The sequence below is a fragment of the Stegostoma tigrinum genome, chromosome 31 (genome assembly GCF_030684315.1).
Source record: "Stegostoma tigrinum isolate sSteTig4 chromosome 31, sSteTig4.hap1, whole genome shotgun sequence".
NCBI classification, from domain to species: domain Eukaryota; kingdom Metazoa; phylum Chordata; class Chondrichthyes; order Orectolobiformes; family Stegostomatidae; genus Stegostoma; species Stegostoma tigrinum.
The window spans coordinates 4072884-4091767 of record NC_081384.1 but is presented as its reverse complement, the minus strand read 5'-3'; the positions used below and the strand labels follow the sequence as shown (position 1 = coordinate 4091767).

Here is an 18884-nt window from a genome sequence, read left to right as displayed (position 1 = left end):
GTGAGTTATTACTATTCAAGGAAAGGTCATTCAGAGAGAGGCTTATATGTGTCACAATGAGCCAAGTCATATTTTATTTCTTTTCCCTTTTTTATCCACTTAGCCCAAATGCAAATGTTTAAATGTCCTCCTGGTACTGAACGACTGTAAATTAGCTCACTGGAAGAATAATTCTCAATGTATTTTACTCAACTATGAATGCGCGTGTGTGGGTCTGTATATGATTTCAGGAGTCCTAATTCAGATCCTTCTCCATGCATCGATATCAACGCTCTTCTTCGTCTTCTTTTTCCTTTAGACGCCTTCATGTTAATTTAGCAAACAAAAAAAACGAATTTTAATCATTGCCGATTATGACAACCAATGATTCATGAACATTTGTTTTCCAGACAAGGTAAATAATTTATGAGTTTAGCAGTCCGCAGCAAGGAACTAAGCCTTTTCGATTGCATTTGTCCCAGGAATCGAACCATGCCGACGAATAAATATCTCGAAAATCCATTAAAGTTAACATAAATGTATAATTCGACTTATTTTAAGATTTTGTATGAAAACACAGAAGCCTTCTGTTTATTAAAGCTAGCAGGTGAATCCTAGCAGTAACCCGCGCCCCGTTTTTTAATCCTTTGTTCTGCTGCACTGCCGGCGTCTAGTCACAAATAAGTGCGTAACCTTTATTATTAAGATTTCACGAAGAATATTACTTTTCCATTTCTCCCCTTTGTCTTTAACCCTTTAAAATATCTACAATTTAATTCATTCGATAAGAAAAGTTAAAGATTCAACATGCGTAACTGTTGCCGCTTTCGGACGTAAGGAAGTGTTTTATTCCAGGAGGTCAGAACTCATTGTGTGTTTTGTCTTTCCGGAATTGATAAATTTTGGGGGTAAAGTGTAACGAATATTTTACTCGGGACCAATAGCAGAACCATAAGATAGAACGTAGCAATTTTCATTATTAAAGACATCAGCTTCCTCACTTTACCTTTTATTACAATGTAAGAGAACTTGGTTATAATGAAATCATCGATTTTAAAACAAGAAACTAAATTTTCAATAATTCAACGCAGTGATTCTAATTTTGATTGGTTGTTCAAAGTAAATAGCAAACATACATTTGGGCAATGCAAATACTTTACAAGTATGTATTAATATAATTTTCATTGTTTGTTGAAAGTCCAAAGTTGAATTAGTGCCTGTTTAATCCAAATGGTGTATAAAACTGACTAACTGCCATGTGTTTTGAACTAAAGATTGGCAAGCAATAGTAAGGAGATAATAAAATCAGGCAATTAAGTGGTTTAGGGTGGCAAAGATTTAATTTATTGACCACTTTCGGAAAGAATTCCACAAAAAAATGTACGAAACACAATGATTAAGCTCAAATAGATTTACAAAGCAATTTCAAAAATACACACCGCGTATTATTTCAATTAAAAGTGTCAAAATATTGGTTGGGTGAGCGGACCAATATACATATAACATGTAAATATATAAATTAAAGCATTGACAATTAATGTTTATAAGTGAGTACATTACGTTGCCATTTCTAATACATTATTACTAATGCAAATTCTATCCTGATTCCTGACGTTCCAGTATTAGATGATTCTTGCTATCACTTGCTCGAATACACTTCACTGTCGATTTCTTCACAGGTTGTGCACAACGAATTCGATTTTGTAACAGTTTACTTGATCGAAGGTTTGTCTTTTTCTTTTTTTTTGCAGCCTTGGTTCTTTATAAAGACCCCTTCAGCAGCTGCACCTTGGATCGAGAGCTAGCAGCACTACGACGGTAAGTCAGATTATATTCATTCTATACCTGACCCATTTCCCAGAATTCAATGTTCTACTTCTCTATCAGATAGAAAAAGATAGAAGGTAGATGGACCAATTGAGTTAGCATTAAATAAACTACACTATTTCAAGGTATATATTGTGCACATTGTTCAAGTTATATCACGTCCTATTATGGCGTTCCAAATTCCCAATTGATGTTTTTGCTAGAAATCCGATTAAGAATAATTCAGATATTTTGTTTGACAATAATCTGGAATAATTTGTTCCACAAGAATAATAGGCAACTTCCGACATTGCGTCGGCATGTTCAAGTAAAATGTCTTACCACCACGTGAGATTTTAATTTAGAATCCCTGAATTTCGAAATTGGTAAAGTTGTGGTTTCCATCTTGAACAGTATTTCTTTTAAAATATCCATTGTTGAAACTGACTCCTTTCCCAGACGCAGAAGTAGATCACAGGCAAAATAATTGGTTCAAGAAAATGTAATTACCGAAAATTGTTCACTCAAAAGAAGTTGGGAAGTTGCAAAGTTGTTTATTCAGCCAAGTCACGATTGAAAATAATGTACAGAAGTGTCTAAAGTTCTTTGAGCTGTTTTACTTATAGGCAAAAGGAGCATTTTTTTAACGGCACGAATTTATGCTCACTTTATGGAGTGACTCCTTTGGCAGTTGATCGCTGCGTTGTAAAAAAATCACTGCACGTTAATGAAAATCAATCCGTTCGTCTCCTCACTCAATCCAAATAGATGTGAAGTATTCACCTAATGAAGGCCACGGACTTCTGAGTTGCTTCTTTAACCTCTACCCACTTCATTCTCCCCACCCCCCACACGCCGCCGCCCCCCCAAAAAAAGGACAAACTTGGCAAAATAAACGCAGCATAGTATGAAAGCTTATTGAAAGTTGCAGAGTTGCGGAATTTTTCGCCGGTCTTCCTCCTACGCCCTTCAGGATCCCCTTTCATATACCTAACCTCGTGCAACATCTATCCCTTTTACACTGTTTACAGCTCTGGTGCCATGAAGTCATAAATCTTACGTAGCCATAAACGACAGAAGCAGCGGCATGCATTAAAAAAAGCTTAAGTTCCAAATTCTTTTTTTTCATTGGCTTTCACTCGAGTGACAATTCTTTATCTCGCTCCATTTTTAAAAGGGCATTCTTCTTTTATTGAAAAAACACCTTGTGTCCGAGCAAGTGCAGCACACAGCTGACATTAAAAGTTTAGAGAGCGACTGTTGCACCTTGTCTATTACTACATATTCAATACGACAAAATTACCTCATCTATTGCGCCCCCCCCCCACGCACCGCTTACCTACTCGCCCCCACCCCACCACCCCCGCACTCCCCGGCCGACCCTCATAATATAGGCTGCGTCCATTTTCTTTTCTTTTTCTGCCGCACCCAGTCGGACACTCCAGCCTTTTTAAAAAAAATAACAAGAATACATTATTAATTAATGATTCGGTCCACGAGTTCAAAAAACAAGACGGGTAGAACGGAATATAATTCTCCGTTGAGTTCTGCAATGAGAACTTCGGCTTATTATTATAATAGGTTCCCGTAATATTATTTTGAATGGTTAAAGCCTTCACTTTACGCGAAAAATATAATAGCATATGCTTACACTTAATTGCCAAACACGTGAAACAAACAGCGAGCTTGCCATCTCAGTCTAGGCCTTGTCCACCACGTCGCTAATTAGCATAATTTTTCACTTGTGACGCTGTGTTTCGAGGGGATTAACACTCGTTGCCTGCCCAGCACTCAAGAAAGAAATCGTTTTTTCCCTTAAACCGTGCTTCTAATATATATACGTATTCATAACAAACATACCGAATATATGGGTTTCCTTTCTAGTTCACTCTGCCCTGCAAAGCTGAGAAACCATTGTTATCTGTGAGTAGGGCGTACCAGTCTAGGGCTCAATAATATCAGGGCTGTCCATTCAAGCCTTGAGCTTTCTACAGTTCTTTGAAGCTGTACCATCTCGCCTTTCTTTGCCGTTGCCTTCAACGAGTGAATTTCAGCGCCATACCAGCTGTTTTATCCTTCCTTTTTTATATGTATATAAAAGAATTTGGGAACTCCTGCTTATCGATTGCGTGGTGAATCTGAAATATTATGTCTTGCTCTGCTTCTATCGTCAGTGGCTAAGGTAAGCTGGACTCAAATAGGCTATCACTCGTGAATGGCGGAGTATATGTCCCAGTGATTTATGACCATATGACTTCAATCTCGGTTCAAGAAGAGTTCACAAGCTATAGCTTCCTTTCACGCAGCGACTGTTTCACATTGCATCTGAATTCAACACGGAGCCCGTTCCTTGGGCCTTTTTTGGGGGGCTAATTTGGAGCATTTTTCAAAACTAAGCTCTCAGTTGTGACTTAAGATATATTTACGTGGACGTCTTACGGTGCTCTATAATTTAAGGTGTATGACGACTTCCCCTATTGTTGTCCCATTAGCTAGGATGCATGTTTTCTGAACATTTAACACATTTTGGGCAATCAAATATCCCTTCGCTTGTTTAGCTCTGTAATTACTTGAGGCCCGCAGGTACAGCGTGTCGGGATTGTGGAGAGTAAAATCTCAAGATATAACTCTTCCAGCCTCTGTGTTTCGCCGAAACATGGTGGCAACCAGCGACTGGAGCACGCCTGACTTTGCTGGCCCTTTCTATATTTTTCGGATCATCATTTCAAATGGAAACATTACTGGATTTTGCTGTAAAAATCCAGTTTTATTGGCTCGCTTAAACTCCGTTACAGCCTAGGGTTTCATTCCGTGCTTCCGTACCACCCGGCTGAAGGCGGGTCATTTTGGTTCGAATTTATTATTTTGTGTGCATGCTTAGCTAAATAAAACATTTCGCCCTTTCTCACTGTTGATGAGCGATGGAAGAATATTGCTCTGCCGGCTTTGAACGCAAAGGCTGAAATTTCACCATGTATTTTATCATCAAATTATAAAGAATTATAATGGCCCTCTCTTAAAGTAAAAATGATCATATCCGACAATCCTCCCGAAGTGCGAATAAATAGAAATGTAATGTTTCGCATTTCGATTTTATCATTTGAATGTATATATTTGGAAGCAGGTAGTCCGTGATGACGGAGTTTCATTTTGTAATATCCCCATGCCGTTTGTTTCTTCCAGGTCGGTGTATTCTCTTGAATGCTTTGTTTGATTTTTAAATACATTTTCAACCCTGCTACTTGGATAGTTTATCCCCAAGACGTTAAACAGAATTTTAACGCAAAACGCCAGAACGTAATAAATATTTCACAAGCAAAAAATGAATTTGCGAACTTATTTTAATTCCTTCTTTCACAAAAGCACATTTTATAATGTATTCCAACACCGAATCGTCTGACAAGCGAATATTCCGCCGATTTAAATTGCAAAAAGATTGAGGGTCATTTAAAAAATTAAGTCACACCTAACATGGCTGAGAAGTACAGTGCTGCTTCGAACACATAGGGTGATTGCGTGCTGCTTAACTTGATTCGAATATTTGACTTCACATATCTTTAGGCAATGCCAAATACCAACATTGATGTTTCGGCATGATTAGTTATACAGAAAGAGGAGTGGGAGGGAGAGGGGTAGAAACCGTGCAAGTTTTGTGTAGAACCGGCCGGTTCCCGTACATGCTCGCCGGCTTTGCACTGCAATGTTTACAAATGTGGCAGGCGTTTCTGATCATTTAAAAAGTGTCAACCTGAAAATGTACTTCAAATACAAACAGGAAAATAAGGTGCGAGTGTGGAGCAGACAAGGAATCTCTGCACATTTTAGCAATGTGAGGATTATGCGGCCAATCTGCACCGTTGACTCTCCGCGTTCGAGCCGCTCCGGGAGTCCTTGCACTTTTTTTTAACCCCCAAAAAATCTTTATTGGTCCGCTGAGCCCTCATACATCAAATTATAGAGCACCTTCCAAGACAGCACCTATTATCTTTTTGTTCCTTGGTTAAGAGAGAGGTTCAAATGCTGGTCATGCAGAATACAACCTCTTGTATTTCAGGTTTGAAATACTTTGCCGATTCATCATGAATAGTTAAGACTGTGGCGGGGAAGAGGAAAAAGGCCCGAAAATATTGCCGGAAGGCCAAGCCATGAGACTTCCAAAAACATATCCAGTTTACACATGGACACACAGAGATAGGAACAAAATCACTTACTTCCTCACCATCATCATGGCAAAGGAACACGCTATAAACAGCCACATTAAATAGATACGTGTGCATTTTCAGAAAACAGTTGACTCAAATGGTTAATAAACTCTAATGCCTATGTATATAAAATGAGCACGTTTTATTGTTTAGCAGCAGTATTTCATTGTGTGTTTTTTTCCCATGTTGCTTCTCATTTCATCGGTGCTGCTTAACAGTAATGGAGTTAAGAGATATAAATTCTAGATTGCGACATTAAACAAGAAATTATGGTGACTATAAAAGTATGTTTCAGATTAGCGTTTGAATACATAGCTACTGAAACATCCATAAGTTTCCTTCTATTTAAACCAGATGTTTTCAGGGGAAATCTCATCCCGCCTTGAACGCTGTACATTTATAAATGTTGATACCTTGGCAGCTCCGCTTTATAACAATAGATGTAAACCTAATTTTAAGCGGTAGGTCAGATTTTTAATCTAGAATATTGACAGCATGACAATTAATCAAGCAAGGGGCAATGAAATGAAATGTAACGATGTTTGGTGCGTATTTTAACTGAACTCATTGTGAAAGTTTATGTAACTGCCTGTCAAGATACCAAAACCGAGTTCGAATGAAGTTTTTTTTTCATAAATAATTATCATTTTTGGAACATTGCCTAAACCAAAAGAATTTAGCAGTGAGCTAATGCTGAATCTGATCTCTATTAAAATAGTTTTGCAGATGGCTATGTGCTTTTTTTTTAGTTTTCTTCTAGGACTGAGTGCAAGTGAGAGTGTGTGTGTTTTTACGTGTCCTCCTCTCCCGTCCAAAATAACCATGAATCAAGACTGGCCATGGCATCTGCTGTGCTTGTTTGGTGAACGCTATTCATGTCATTTGCTTTTGAGTATGTAAGATGGATTCACACACGTTCCACTATTATTCTGTGGTTCTTCTAACCTTAGGTCAACTGCCAGGAGGCTATTGGAAGAGAACGTCACGTGAATTGGGGTGCCAATGTTATTCGATAAGGGTGTCAGGACCCTGACAGTTTGTGAAATAAATATTGGGAAACTGCGAGATGCAAAAAACGACATACTACGACAACTGTACTCTATTCAGTGGATACACATACCAGGGAGCAAATGGCTTCAGCTATGAAGTGGCGCAGGAACCCTATCCACCATCTTCTCACGTTGAAAGTGATTTTCAGAGGTCGGCCTGTTCCCTTCAGCCAGCTGGCACTAGTGTTCCGCATCCCAAATCTAAAGACATCAATGGGAGCTGCATGCGTTCGAATCTCCCCGAGCATCGCCAACCTCCACCTGTCTCACCCCCTCAAAACCCCAGCAGCAACTCGACACAGCCAGGTACCAGCAAGACTCTGCCCAAGTCTTCTCACACGTCCACTCCCAGCCTCACCAAGCAGATATTCCCGTGGATGAAAGAGTCACGGCAAAACTCCAAGCAAAAAAATAACAACTGCCCCAGCACAGGTACACCAACATTCTTTTTGCAGTTTTAGGAATCCGAGCATCAAATTAAAAGTCTGCACTGTTATTTAAATCAGAGCATTAAAAACACGAATTTCAAATATCTGCGCCACGTAAAGCTTTTGGCTGTACATCGTTAACACTTTGATGGCCCACTGTTAAAATTTAAGATTATTGCCCTCAGCAACCTCCCCCACCCCCACAACCTTCCGCCATTTCGGTCAGTTCTGAAATAATTATGTTGATTTGAAACTGAAAAATGTTTTACCATTTAATGCAATAAATATGCAAACTGCGCTGCTGCTCCTAAACAGCCCAGAATGCAGAAAGGTCACGTACTGGTTGACTGTGAAGTCAGAAAGTTGACAAGACATCAAAAAGTGAAGTAATAAACTGCAAGTAATTACAAAAATGCTGCAAACCTATAAATACAAACGCAGCTTTTACTAATGTTCTTACTAAAAACTGCAATATTAATCAAATCGTATCTTGCAGTTTTCCATTCTAAACCTGCTTTTGAATGGGTCATAATAATATAATTAGGTTGGTTACATTCCAAATCAGCATTTGCCCTGTCCTCTTAAGCGTATCACTTCAATTGTGGAATATATTGTTCTAAACATTGTGTCAATGTGATTATGATTCAATTTTCTGAGCTCTGGGGATCTGACATATTTCTGGTGTTGGGGGTATAGAACTTTTAATAATGTTTAATATGAAATGATAGGCCTTGATGTGTTAAAAGGGAGGACTCTGTTTTTCTTTCAAGACTTATTAAATTTATGTGGAGAATTTTCTTGTTCAGATCGGTGCACTTTTAAGAGGTGATTATCTTTATGTTATTGCTCACAGCTGAAAATGTCAGTGGGGACAAAAGCCCGCCGGGTTCTGCCTCGAAGCGAGCGCGCACTGCCTATACCAGCGCGCAGTTGGTGGAACTGGAGAAGGAATTCCATTTTAACCGTTACCTTTGCAGACCTCGCCGAGTGGAAATGGCGAACCTGCTGAACCTCAGTGAACGACAGATCAAGATCTGGTTTCAGAACCGCCGAATGAAGTACAAAAAGGATCAAAAAACGAAAGGCATGGTGAGTTCTTCCGGAGGACAATCGCCCACGGGAAGCCCCCCGCTTCCCGTCCAGGCCCCTACTGGATTTGTCAACGCCATGCATCCGCTTTCGAACAACTCTGCCTATGACGCCCCTTCACCGCCGCCTTTCAATAAACCTCATCAGAACGCTTATGCTATGACCACAAGTTACCAAAACCCGATGAAAGGTTGCCCAGCTCAGCAACAGAAAAGATATCCTGGGACAGCTCCTGAGTACGATCCCCATTCGCTACAGGGGAATGGGAACTATGGGACACCAAATTTGCAGGGTAGCCCTGTATACGTTGGCGGGAACTATGTGGATTCTATGTCCACTTCAGGGCCTTCTCTCTTCGGCCTCAATCATCTTTCTCACCCTGCATCTTCAAACATGGACTACAACGGTGGTGCTCAGATGACTCCCAATCAGCACCATGGACCTTGTGACCCACATCCAACCTACACAGATCTTACATCGCATCATCCTTCTCAGGGAAGAATTCAGGAAGCTCCAAAGCTGACCCATCTGTAGCAGGCCCAAGCAGGAGCTTTACTGAGAGAAGTAAACAACAAGTTACCCTTTCCTTATCTCATGATAGATTTTTGACCCACTCCTTATTGATGTTTTTTCAATCATGTATACTGACTTGTATTAATATATGTTGCTTATGTTATCCCTTCACAGACTAAGCCCTCCTATATAGAGTATACCAACTGCATTCCACTGTCCTTTCACCCCACCCCCACCCTTACCATCCTCCCCTCTCCATTACAATCTTTAGGGTTCATTAAAATTTGTAATGCAAAATCCTAAAGGTTGTACATTTATTTTTTGGACTCAACGTGAAACAGGGTAAATGAACAAATCTTCTGTCCTTTGAAAAAAAAGCAAAAGTGAAGACACTTTGGGTATTTGCTGATGCTGAATTTACTTTGGACACCTGTATTGCACTTATTGTTTACATTTCAATGAGTGAAACAACTCATAAGAGGCAAGCAACTCCAACCCGGCCTTGAAGGAATCTTAAGACTGAGTAGCTGGTGCGTCTTTCAATATGTGTCTATTCTGGTGAACATGCAGATATATTTATTGATTATGCCAGGAAAATATTTCTTCTTTTTTGTATTATTTATCCCCAACAATACGTATTTATATAAAAAATTAAAATCTGTACTTTTTAGTATTTACCTGTCGACACAGTTGTATTCATGTCACTGTAAACAAGTTTATTTTAGTTAATGTAAACTAGAACGAGAAAGTAGTTTTCTGCTACCATTGTACCTACAAATATTGTAGTTATATTGAAGGCATGGGAACAGAATTGGGCAGTAATTGTATAGTCATGATTTAGAAAATTATAGCAAATCCTCCTTTTCTGACACTCCTTGCCTTCTTCGTAGTTATTTTCCTTGCTAAGAGTTGTCTGTCAAGCAATTCTGGAATAAATCTCCTGTTAACAGAATTTGTTGTACGGTTTATGTATCAAATACAAATATAATGCAAGCATCAAACCAATTAATAGGCTGTTTACATTAGTGCCTGTTTCAGAAATAGACAACTGTGATTGCAAAACTGTTCAAATCGTACATTTTAAGCTTTTTGTCTGCATTCTCCCACACAAATATTTCGCACACTGGTACCAGCACAGCCTCGTATATAGTTTATTGCCCAATAACTTACACGTCTTGTCTATTTTAATACTAATGTGGGGGAGGGGATTTGTGCAAAGGAGAGAGCTCTCAGATAAGGCCTCTTACAAAGCTAAAGAATGAAGCACTTTTCCAGCTTGTAAATGTCTTTATTACCAAACAAGGTCCAGAGACTTACACAAACATTCAGGAATTAAGGGGTAAAAAGTTTCCATCCGGTGTAAGGAGACACCACGTGCTGTCTGGGCAAACCAGTCATTGGATCTGCAAGAGAAACAAAGACCAAAGCATGAGCAGGCTGCCAAAGTACACACACATTTCCAGTTCATTCCATTCCAAATGAGATTTTTTTCCCTTGGTCTGGCAATCAATTAATTTGATAAAGTGATCTTATGAGACTCGACTGTGTCTGAGGATGGATTTTAATTTCAAGATTTCTGTAAACTCTAAAGCCTAGCAAATAATTGAGAAAATAACATTTACCACCATGAAAATGTAATTTGATAGCCCAATTATTCAGCTTTTGATACTAAACTGCAGAATGAAAATAGCTGAGAAGTTCATTGTTCTAACAAAACTTCCATTGCACTTTTTAAAATTCAATTTATTAGGTGCTCCCTGCCCTAAAACAGTACATACAAGCGTTTTGTAGTAACCACTTCAAACACTATAGTCATAATCACACATCATAACAATAGCCTTAACCTATCAGAGATCTAGGGAAAGAAAAGCACAGAGTGATATTGGTTATCTAATCATATAAAAAACACATTTGCTTCTAACAAGGCTATCATCGGTACACTAATTCTTCAAGTAATAAAGGTAACATTTCTTCCTTGGTCAAGTAAATTATGGAATATTATAGTAAAATACTTAATTTGCGTTATTTTATAGACAAGTTCACAGATATTCTTATTTCTGCAGCAGTAGCTAAAAATGATCAACGAGAGTTACAGTAGGCACCAGTCATAATTTCTTAAACCAATGCAAAAGTATTAATAATCATGGTCAGTACTTCGTTAACTAATCGTCTCCATTTTACATCGCAATCCTAATAATTTGACCTTTGATTTTCACTAAACTTGAATTTAAAAAGAAATTTAGTTTTCTGTACTTGTGAAATCAACATGAAAGTCAATGTTCAATCAGTTCCTAATCATATGCATAGCGATATGGATCGTTTAAAAGCCACGGATCTGTGTGAAAGTTTTCCTGAGATCGTATAACAATTCTCCAGGGTTTTCCAAATACAATTTTGCAGCTGATGTCAACCAGAGCTAAAACGATTCGGCGCCATATTGTTCGATTTTCGACCTCTCGCCGCCCAAATGAAAACATCCCCCGAACAAAACGCTTAAATACATTTTGCTTGTGACGGCGATCTTTAGAAGAACTTCAATTATTTCGCGTTCTTCAGCGCGCAAGTGAAAATAAAACCATGATCAACTCGAAGCCAATTTATTTTTGGCACCATTGGGTTCTATTTAATTCACCGCAATAATCTTTGTATCAACTTCTATTTAATATATCATAAATTTGTTTTCCAGCGCCAAGAATTTTATTCCACTGTTTACATTGCAATCGATTAAATACGTGTAGAGTTAGAGAGGGCCGGAGTCCAAAACCACAGCAAAACAATATTTAACTTTATCGCATTTAACTCGTAAATCCTTTTCCTTTATAACATTTCAAACAGCAAAGATTTTTAGAACTATGAATAAAAGATATAATTTTAAGACACGCGCACGATGAAAATAAATCCGCTGCTATCAATTCAAAACAAAATCACACGCCATGTTCCATACAGGCTTTTCTCACGTCACTTTTTAACCAATTATTCCTAAGTCAAATCTACCGGTCAAGCTTCTCACTCAGTGAACCAGTGTTGAACAGTTAAAACTGTTGATAATTTTAGTAGCTGGATAAAACGTGTTTAAAAAAATAATTAAAATCCTAACGTTGACATAACTTTCGAGCAGATATAGAGATAGACTTCTTCTGTTCTGAATTGTTTTAGTATTGCAGAGGCCCGGCGGGGCCCGCACTTAAACACTTGCACCCACACACTTTTTGACAAACAAAGGTTTCTAGGTCCCCATTGTATGAAGTCATTTACACGTCCCACACAATGTTTTGCCACGAAGAGTTACAAAATGAGTCAACGCAATGTTTTGTACTTTTTCTCTTCAAAACTTAGAAGTGTTGTCCTGTAACTATATGTTTGCACTTGTAGTGTCTTGGTTCTCTTTAAGTCAATGCTTCACGACTTATCTCTGTGTTTGGGACGTTTTATTTTAAAATAAACCCATTTCACCTTTGCTTTAAGAAAGATGGTCAAAAAGGAAGGCTAATCTCGCTTCCTGGCAATTGATATGGGAAGACGAATTCTTCAGTGTTTGCTCCCAAGGCTTAGCTGTCAAGCTCTTCTGTGGGAAAAGATTGATCGAGGCTGCCTTCAGTTCCTTCTTGGACTCAGTTTTTAAACAAAAAATTCTGTTGTAGCTCTCACGCTAGCTACACTTTGCAACAACTTTTTCAAAAATAAGGATGTCTCAATTTTACACAGCCTCGAGCTTTTGCTAAACAAGTAAACAGGGAAAGTAAGTTTTCAATTAACTTGCATACTTCTAAGTAAGCCTTTGGATCAAAACAATTTAAAATACCCCCAAAAAAGACTGTTTAAAAAGGTTGCATAGGGATAGAGGAATTAATGGATCGATGGATAAATAAATTGATTTTAAAAAAACGGTTGCAATAACTTTCTTCTGGATATAGATCAAATGAGTTAAAATAGTTATTTAATACTTTGTCATATTTTCAAGGCTTCCTCAAATTAAAATCGGATACTTACCTGATTTCAGAACCCTCTTCACTGCTTTGTAAAACTACTGTAATAGCATTTATTTCCGTTCGATAATTAGAAAAAGCACATTTAGTGAATTGTGTCCAATGATACAACCATTTGAAGGGTTTAGAACTTTCCTACAGGCAAATTGCAACTGCGTGGCTGATCTTGTGAAAGTTCTATTTTGTTACTGGCCCTCTTGTCAAAACTTTGAAGATTAATGAGGTACCTTGTTAATTACTCAAGCCGCCAGATTTTAGGTGCAAATCGTCTTCACTTGAATTGCAAAATACTCTAATTGGCAGAATTCTTCTGCAAAAATCAATTTTCAGGCTTCTTAAAAACGAAGAAATGTCACGAGAATGATTTCAAAAATTCTGAAGTCAATTTTTAAATTCTGACGGTAAAATAAAGTGGAATAATTTGCTTCTTCACTTTTTGGATCAATTGCAGAGATAATGATTTCTTTTCATAGACAACAAATTGCTATTGGGCAACGCCAATCATGTGACAACGAATTTGGTCCAATTTCAATCTAGTCCGCAGTTTAATAGAGTCGGTCTCCATACGCCTTGTAATATCAGAGATACAGAATTAAAGCCTGAAAATATTATTTTTCTCGATATTCATAACTTTTTTTTCCATTTGGGATTACGAAGGCCATGAATTTCGAATTGGAGCGAGAGATAGGTTTTATTAACAGCCAGCCTTCGCTTGCCGAATGCCTGACGTCCTTCCCTGCTGTCGCTGATACATTTCAAAGTTCATCAATCAAGAACTCGACGCTTTCACACTCGACACTAATTCCTCCTCCTTTTGAGCAGACTATCCCGAGCTTGAATCCCAGCAGCAACCAGCCGCGGCCAAGTCGCGAAAAGCGGCCTCCAAATGGCCTATTCCCATCTGCTGCGGCGGCCGAGTTCCCGTGGATGAAAGAGAAAAAGTCGAAAAAAAACGAGACACTTCTGTCATTGTCAGCTCCGGTCCCTGGGTCCTCTCAGACGGCGGAGTCTCCGACAGGTCTGCCCCAAAGCCCAGACTTTCTCTGCATCGTTTAGATAAGCAATGTTTTTCAAAACATCTAATTTACAAAACTCAAACTTTAGCGTATGGTATCTATACCAATTAGAAGGTAGATGACAACATGCAACAAAGCATAGATTAGTCTGGAATTTGTTGCTGCTTAATTTATGAAAAGCATTTCTAATTGTCTGAAGGATCCAGCACTTGGTATTAAAATGCCTATTCATTGCAATCATTTATGTGATGTTGTTTCAATACGCGAGTAATGTTGCCAAAGTATTTCGAGATATAGTAGATTCTGATATTTTTGTTCTCGGCGGCCATGTTGCTCAAACTCTTATAAAGCTCCAGCAACTCGAGAAAGGGAAAGCATCGGTTCTGCTGCACGAATGTGTCAATGTTGAGGTTATTTATGTAAAGTGCAAAGCATCTTATCGACGCTTGCAGGAAAGAAGCTTTCACAAGGCTAGTTTCAATCTAACTTGTGAAAGAATGGCTTCTGCCCAATAGAAGCTATCGCAATTCTTTTCAATGTGCATGTTAAACATTCACTTTCACTTCTCCTCACGTTCTTTCTTTCTCGCTTTCTCTCGTTACACATCTCTGGGTAGAAGGCCAGTGTGAACAGGAAATCAGCAACAGCTCCCGGAGACTCAGGACAGCGTACACGAACACGCAACTCTTGGAACTAGAGAAAGAATTTCACTTCAACAAATATTTGTGCAGGCCACGCAGAGTGGAGATCGCGGCCCTTCTTGACCTGACCGAGAGGCAAGTTAAAGTGTGGTTTCAGAACCGACGCATGAAGCACAAGAAGCAAGCACAGTATAAAGAAAATCAAGAGGGGGAAGTTAGGTTTTCTATCAGTTCGCTTCCAAAAGACAAAGGCGAGGAGTCGTCGCTGTTCAGCCGAACCGTGGAAGCATCAGGAACCTATATAGACAGTAAAAACTGCACGGAACAAGCAAGAAAGCAAATTCAACACACACTTAACAAAGAACTCCAAAACCTGCAGGATCTGGCTGTATGCGGTAGCGACGGAAAACCTAAGAGCCCCTTCTATCTGACAGCCAGTGCTGAAAACGGGTTTACAATAGGCCAGACTTGTAGCTCGGGTTTGGACACTCTTAGTACAGAGGCCCTTGAATTGGTCTCCCTAGCAGAATTAAACCTGTTTTCTTCGGATTCCTATCTGCCGTTCTCTGATGGATTATCTCCCAGCTTGCAGGGTTCCACCGACAGTCCTATGGATATTCACGAGGACAGTTTTGATGTTTTCACCAGCGCTCTGTGCACAATAGACTTGCAGCACCTTAAGAATCAGTAGCAATTCGCAAGCTTTAGGGCCCATGTAGAAATGCAGCCTTGTTTAATAATATGTTCGGTATTTCCTATTTAAATTACAATAATGTGGAATATTAAAGAAAAATATAGAATTGATCTCACAGTAAATAATTTATCCATCGGCCTTGACCCGGAATCTACAAGAGTTGCAGTCTTTTTTCAACAGGTATTTAAACAGATAGTTTTATTCAGTTTCAGTTTCCTAAGTAATGTTGAAACGTTGAAAAAAAATGCAGATTTCCCCTTATTCGCTAACTCAGGAATACATATACGGGGATTGTATTTATAGCAAAACTGTTTTACCTTACGGGTCCCAAAAAACTGTGATGATTTACTCTATGTTTTAGCGGTAGCCTATTTATTATAAGTGAATTTTAAATTATTTATTGTACATTATTTTCATAGTTTAAATAAAATGACTTAATTCTTTAGTGAACCTTTACTCTCTGTGTTTCAAGGTGACTGTTAGCGTTAATACCATTATTTTCGAAATATTTGCATCAAGAATTAGATCAGAAATAGCGCAGGCAGAAAATGTTCGCTGTAAACTGACAAAAAATACGTAAAACGCGTGTGTTTGAAATAAGTAAATCATAGTATTAATATCTACCAGAAGGTACCTACGCGAATCGGTCACGCCAGATCTGGGATAGTAAAATGGCAGGTGTTATATGTTATATAATCTAGGTGCTGTACGAAAAAAATCCCTTTAAGCAGCAAACAGAATAGATAACCAAATGTTTTATCATCCTTCAAATTCCTCTCTAAACAAGGTGTTCACTCAATTGATATGTGTTGTATATTATATAAGGGTCGTCATACGCTTGGAGATGGTTCAGTGAAATCAGTAGACCAAATGAAATTTTTAAAAGCTAATCGTATTTTAGATTGCTAATGTAATTTCTCTGTTTTTAACGTTCTGTCCCCGCCCCCACCCATTTGTGGATCGAAGTGATGAAGTCCCCAGTCAAGCTCAGAGAGGTGAGGCTTCCAGCCCCCTGATTCCGCCAGTTTCTGGGAAAACAAAACACTCAACCTTCTAAAGTTACAAAGCAATTCAACAGAAAACTACCTGAAGAAGTAACTGATGAGGGGACTTGGCTTTGGTAGATATCGCCAACCTGGAGCATGAACTATTATAGGCTTGATGGGCAGAGTGGTCACCTTGTGTTGAAATTGATTTTATTGTGCAGAATGATCATTTAAAATGTAACTTAAACAACTGAATTATTTTAGAAGATAAAAGAGGACATTAAAATGTAAAGACACACAAAAGACACATTATAAACACATGAGGTCGGTGTTGGGGGAGGGAGAGTCAGAGTGATTCCGGGTTTATCCGTCCAAATGGATTTGCTTCTTTGCTTTGACAGAATGGAGGCATTTTTAAGTTTCACTGTTAAATCAGCTATGGGGTTTCTTGAATTTCCATTTAGCTCGTGCGATGCGCTATTTTTTAATATCCTTTCCCTATCAAGCTATCCTATGTTGAATAGAATGGCCTCAATGCTACTCACCTTTCGAATCAACCAGCGTTGTTTTTGTGACGGGGGGGGGGGGGATGTTCTTTGCAGCCGGGTATCCTTCCCTTGCCTAAGTCTTTATTTATTGAGCTGGAACTGACACTAAAGTGACTCCAATCTCGGGGGTACCGACGTGTCTGGGATTGAATGGCTTCGGTGCAATTGCCACGTTCACACTGATGTTTAACAGTATCGCGATGAAACTCATAGCGAGAGGGAAAGATGGCGAGGAAATTAAAACGTAAACTTTGGAGCACTAGATGTCAAATTTAGAAATAAAACTAGAAACGAAAGCCAGAAGAACAGCTGAGGCAGTACAAGAGATGGCGGCCAAACTAAGCTGAAGATGTGGAAAACGTTGCTTGACAAAGAGCGAGAGGAAAAGGCTTTGTGCAAATGGCCAGAAAATAACTAACAACATCGATCAAGATTTCATCTTTATTCGCAATGGTGCTCCACTTTTTCGCCCCTAACCCCCGCCCTCTTCGCTCTGCCAAGGGAGGTTTATTTACAAGATGTAATTTTTTTTGCTTAAACTCATGCATCAAGCTGCTTTGTGAATGAGGGGGGTCATCTTGAGAAATCAATCGGAGTGACATAAAAAATAAATCATATTACGCATTTGCCTAGTCATGGTATTTCCCAAGAAAGGCAGGAATTTGGTACAGCCTCGGAAATGCTCCACAGAAAATGTTGCAAATATCAGGATCGCAAGGACTGCCTTATGCATCCTCAAAATGGCGCCGTGTGTGCGTGAAACACAAAACACTATCACCGTCTGCTAATTATTCTCCTACCAATTTTTACTTACACTTCTTCCTTAGCTTTGTTCAACTCCATCTTAAAATACCAAGTTTTCTTTCGGAATTATTTCAAATAAACCTTGAACTGCTTACAACATCAAGTCATTTCTTAACTTTCCACCCCGCTCCCCCTTTGTCTGTGGCTCCTTCAATTAATCTGTTCATTTATTGCTCTACCCTTCATCTTTTAGGCACAGTCCCTTTTGAAATAAGCTGGCGTCCTATTCAAAGGTACTTGTAGCACAGACTGCAATTCAACTCGTTGCTCGATGAGTTCGCAATGGAATATTCGATAGAAAACTACAAATCACACAAGGAGATATCCTGGTTTGAGGACAAGCGACATGACAATTTTACTTTATTTTAAGAATAACAGGTTTCGCCCTTTATGGTGCGAAATATAGTGAGGCACCGCAAAAAAAGACAGGAAACCACAGTATCAGAAAAAGCAAAAACCAAAGTATGAATGCGTGACGTTAAAATGGGCTGGGAAGAGCTGGAAAAAATAGGAAAGTTTGAGATCAGAATGTGCAGAATAAGTAGACACAGAGAGATACAAAGAATTGGAGAGGGGGAATTGAAAACAGACGCAATGGGAGAGCAAATGGAAATGTGTGATTAGAGAGGAATAGAAATAGAATTCCATTATCTATTAAATAATTCTTAAGACCATATTGAAAGCTCAGTTCCCTTGGATAGAAGAACTCTGTTTATTTATTCAATGTAGTCTGAGGGCGGATACTCCAGGAAATTCTAAGGTTTAACCTTGCCGTAGAGTTATGTGCTCTGCTTTATTCCAATATAAGTGCATGACAGTTTAATTGAGTACAAACTCCTTCAACTTACGTGTGCAAACCTTGACGTGTTATCGATACAAATGTCTAACGAGCACCTCTTTACATAGCATAATGACCAGTAAAACTTGCTTCATGTCCAGGGAACACGCCAGTGACAATTACAAATCAATTCTATGCCCACAGAACAGCCTTAATAAATGGGAACTAACCACTCAATCCGACCTTCTTTAAACACACATTGTATCCCTTTTTCCTCCTCCTACTTGTCAATTTCTGATCAATTTCATAAATTTAAAATCAATCGTTCAGACATATTTCTCCGTGTACCCTGATTGGTTCAAATA

The 18884-nt window shown here is 38.8% G+C and overlaps 2 protein-coding genes and 1 long non-coding RNA gene across 13 annotated transcripts in view; 2 read left to right on the top strand and 1 right to left on the bottom strand.

Annotated features, from left to right (window-relative positions):
- hoxb3a (homeobox B3a) overlaps positions 1 to 10018 on the top strand; it is a 46320-nt gene extending 36302 nt beyond the window's left edge. For 8 of the 10 annotated variants that reach the window (XM_048560528.2, XM_048560527.1, XM_048560529.1 and 5 more), the window contains 3 exons: positions 1731 to 1797; positions 6938 to 7468; positions 8318 to 10018. In XM_048560528.2, coding sequence (XP_048416485.1) covers positions 7054 to 7468; positions 8318 to 9087 — 1185 coding nt within the window. In that variant the 5' untranslated portion in view covers positions 1731 to 1797; positions 6938 to 7053 and the 3' untranslated portion in view covers positions 9088 to 10018. Of the gene's footprint in view, positions 1 to 11; positions 395 to 1730; positions 1798 to 6937; positions 7469 to 8317 lie in introns of those variants that run through there. The other 2 variants (XM_048560531.1, XM_048560534.1) reach the window with 2 other exon arrangements.
- Positions 10019 to 10333: 315 nt separating this feature from the next.
- Positions 10334 to 15335, bottom strand: LOC125466260 (uncharacterized). Its single transcript, XR_007250420.2, has 2 exons — positions 13057 to 15335; positions 10334 to 10469 (listed from the first exon to the last, which is right to left on the bottom strand). It is a non-coding gene; the product is annotated as an uncharacterized LOC125466260 (long non-coding RNA).
- LOC125466247 (homeobox protein Hox-A2-like) lies at positions 13574 to 15953 on the top strand. 2 transcript variants are annotated; one of them, XM_048560540.2, is made up of 2 exons: positions 13574 to 14070; positions 14688 to 15953. In XM_048560540.2, the coding sequence occupies exons 1-2, from the start codon at positions 13713 to 13715 to the stop codon at positions 15398 to 15400; spliced, it is 1071 nt and encodes a 356-aa protein (XP_048416497.1). In that variant the 5' UTR covers positions 13574 to 13712; the 3' UTR covers positions 15401 to 15953. The 2 variants fall into 2 exon arrangements, with proteins under 2 accessions (XP_048416497.1, XP_048416496.1); XM_048560539.2 differs by having other exon boundaries at positions 14685 to 15950.
- Positions 15954 to 18884: the final 2931 nt, after the last annotated feature.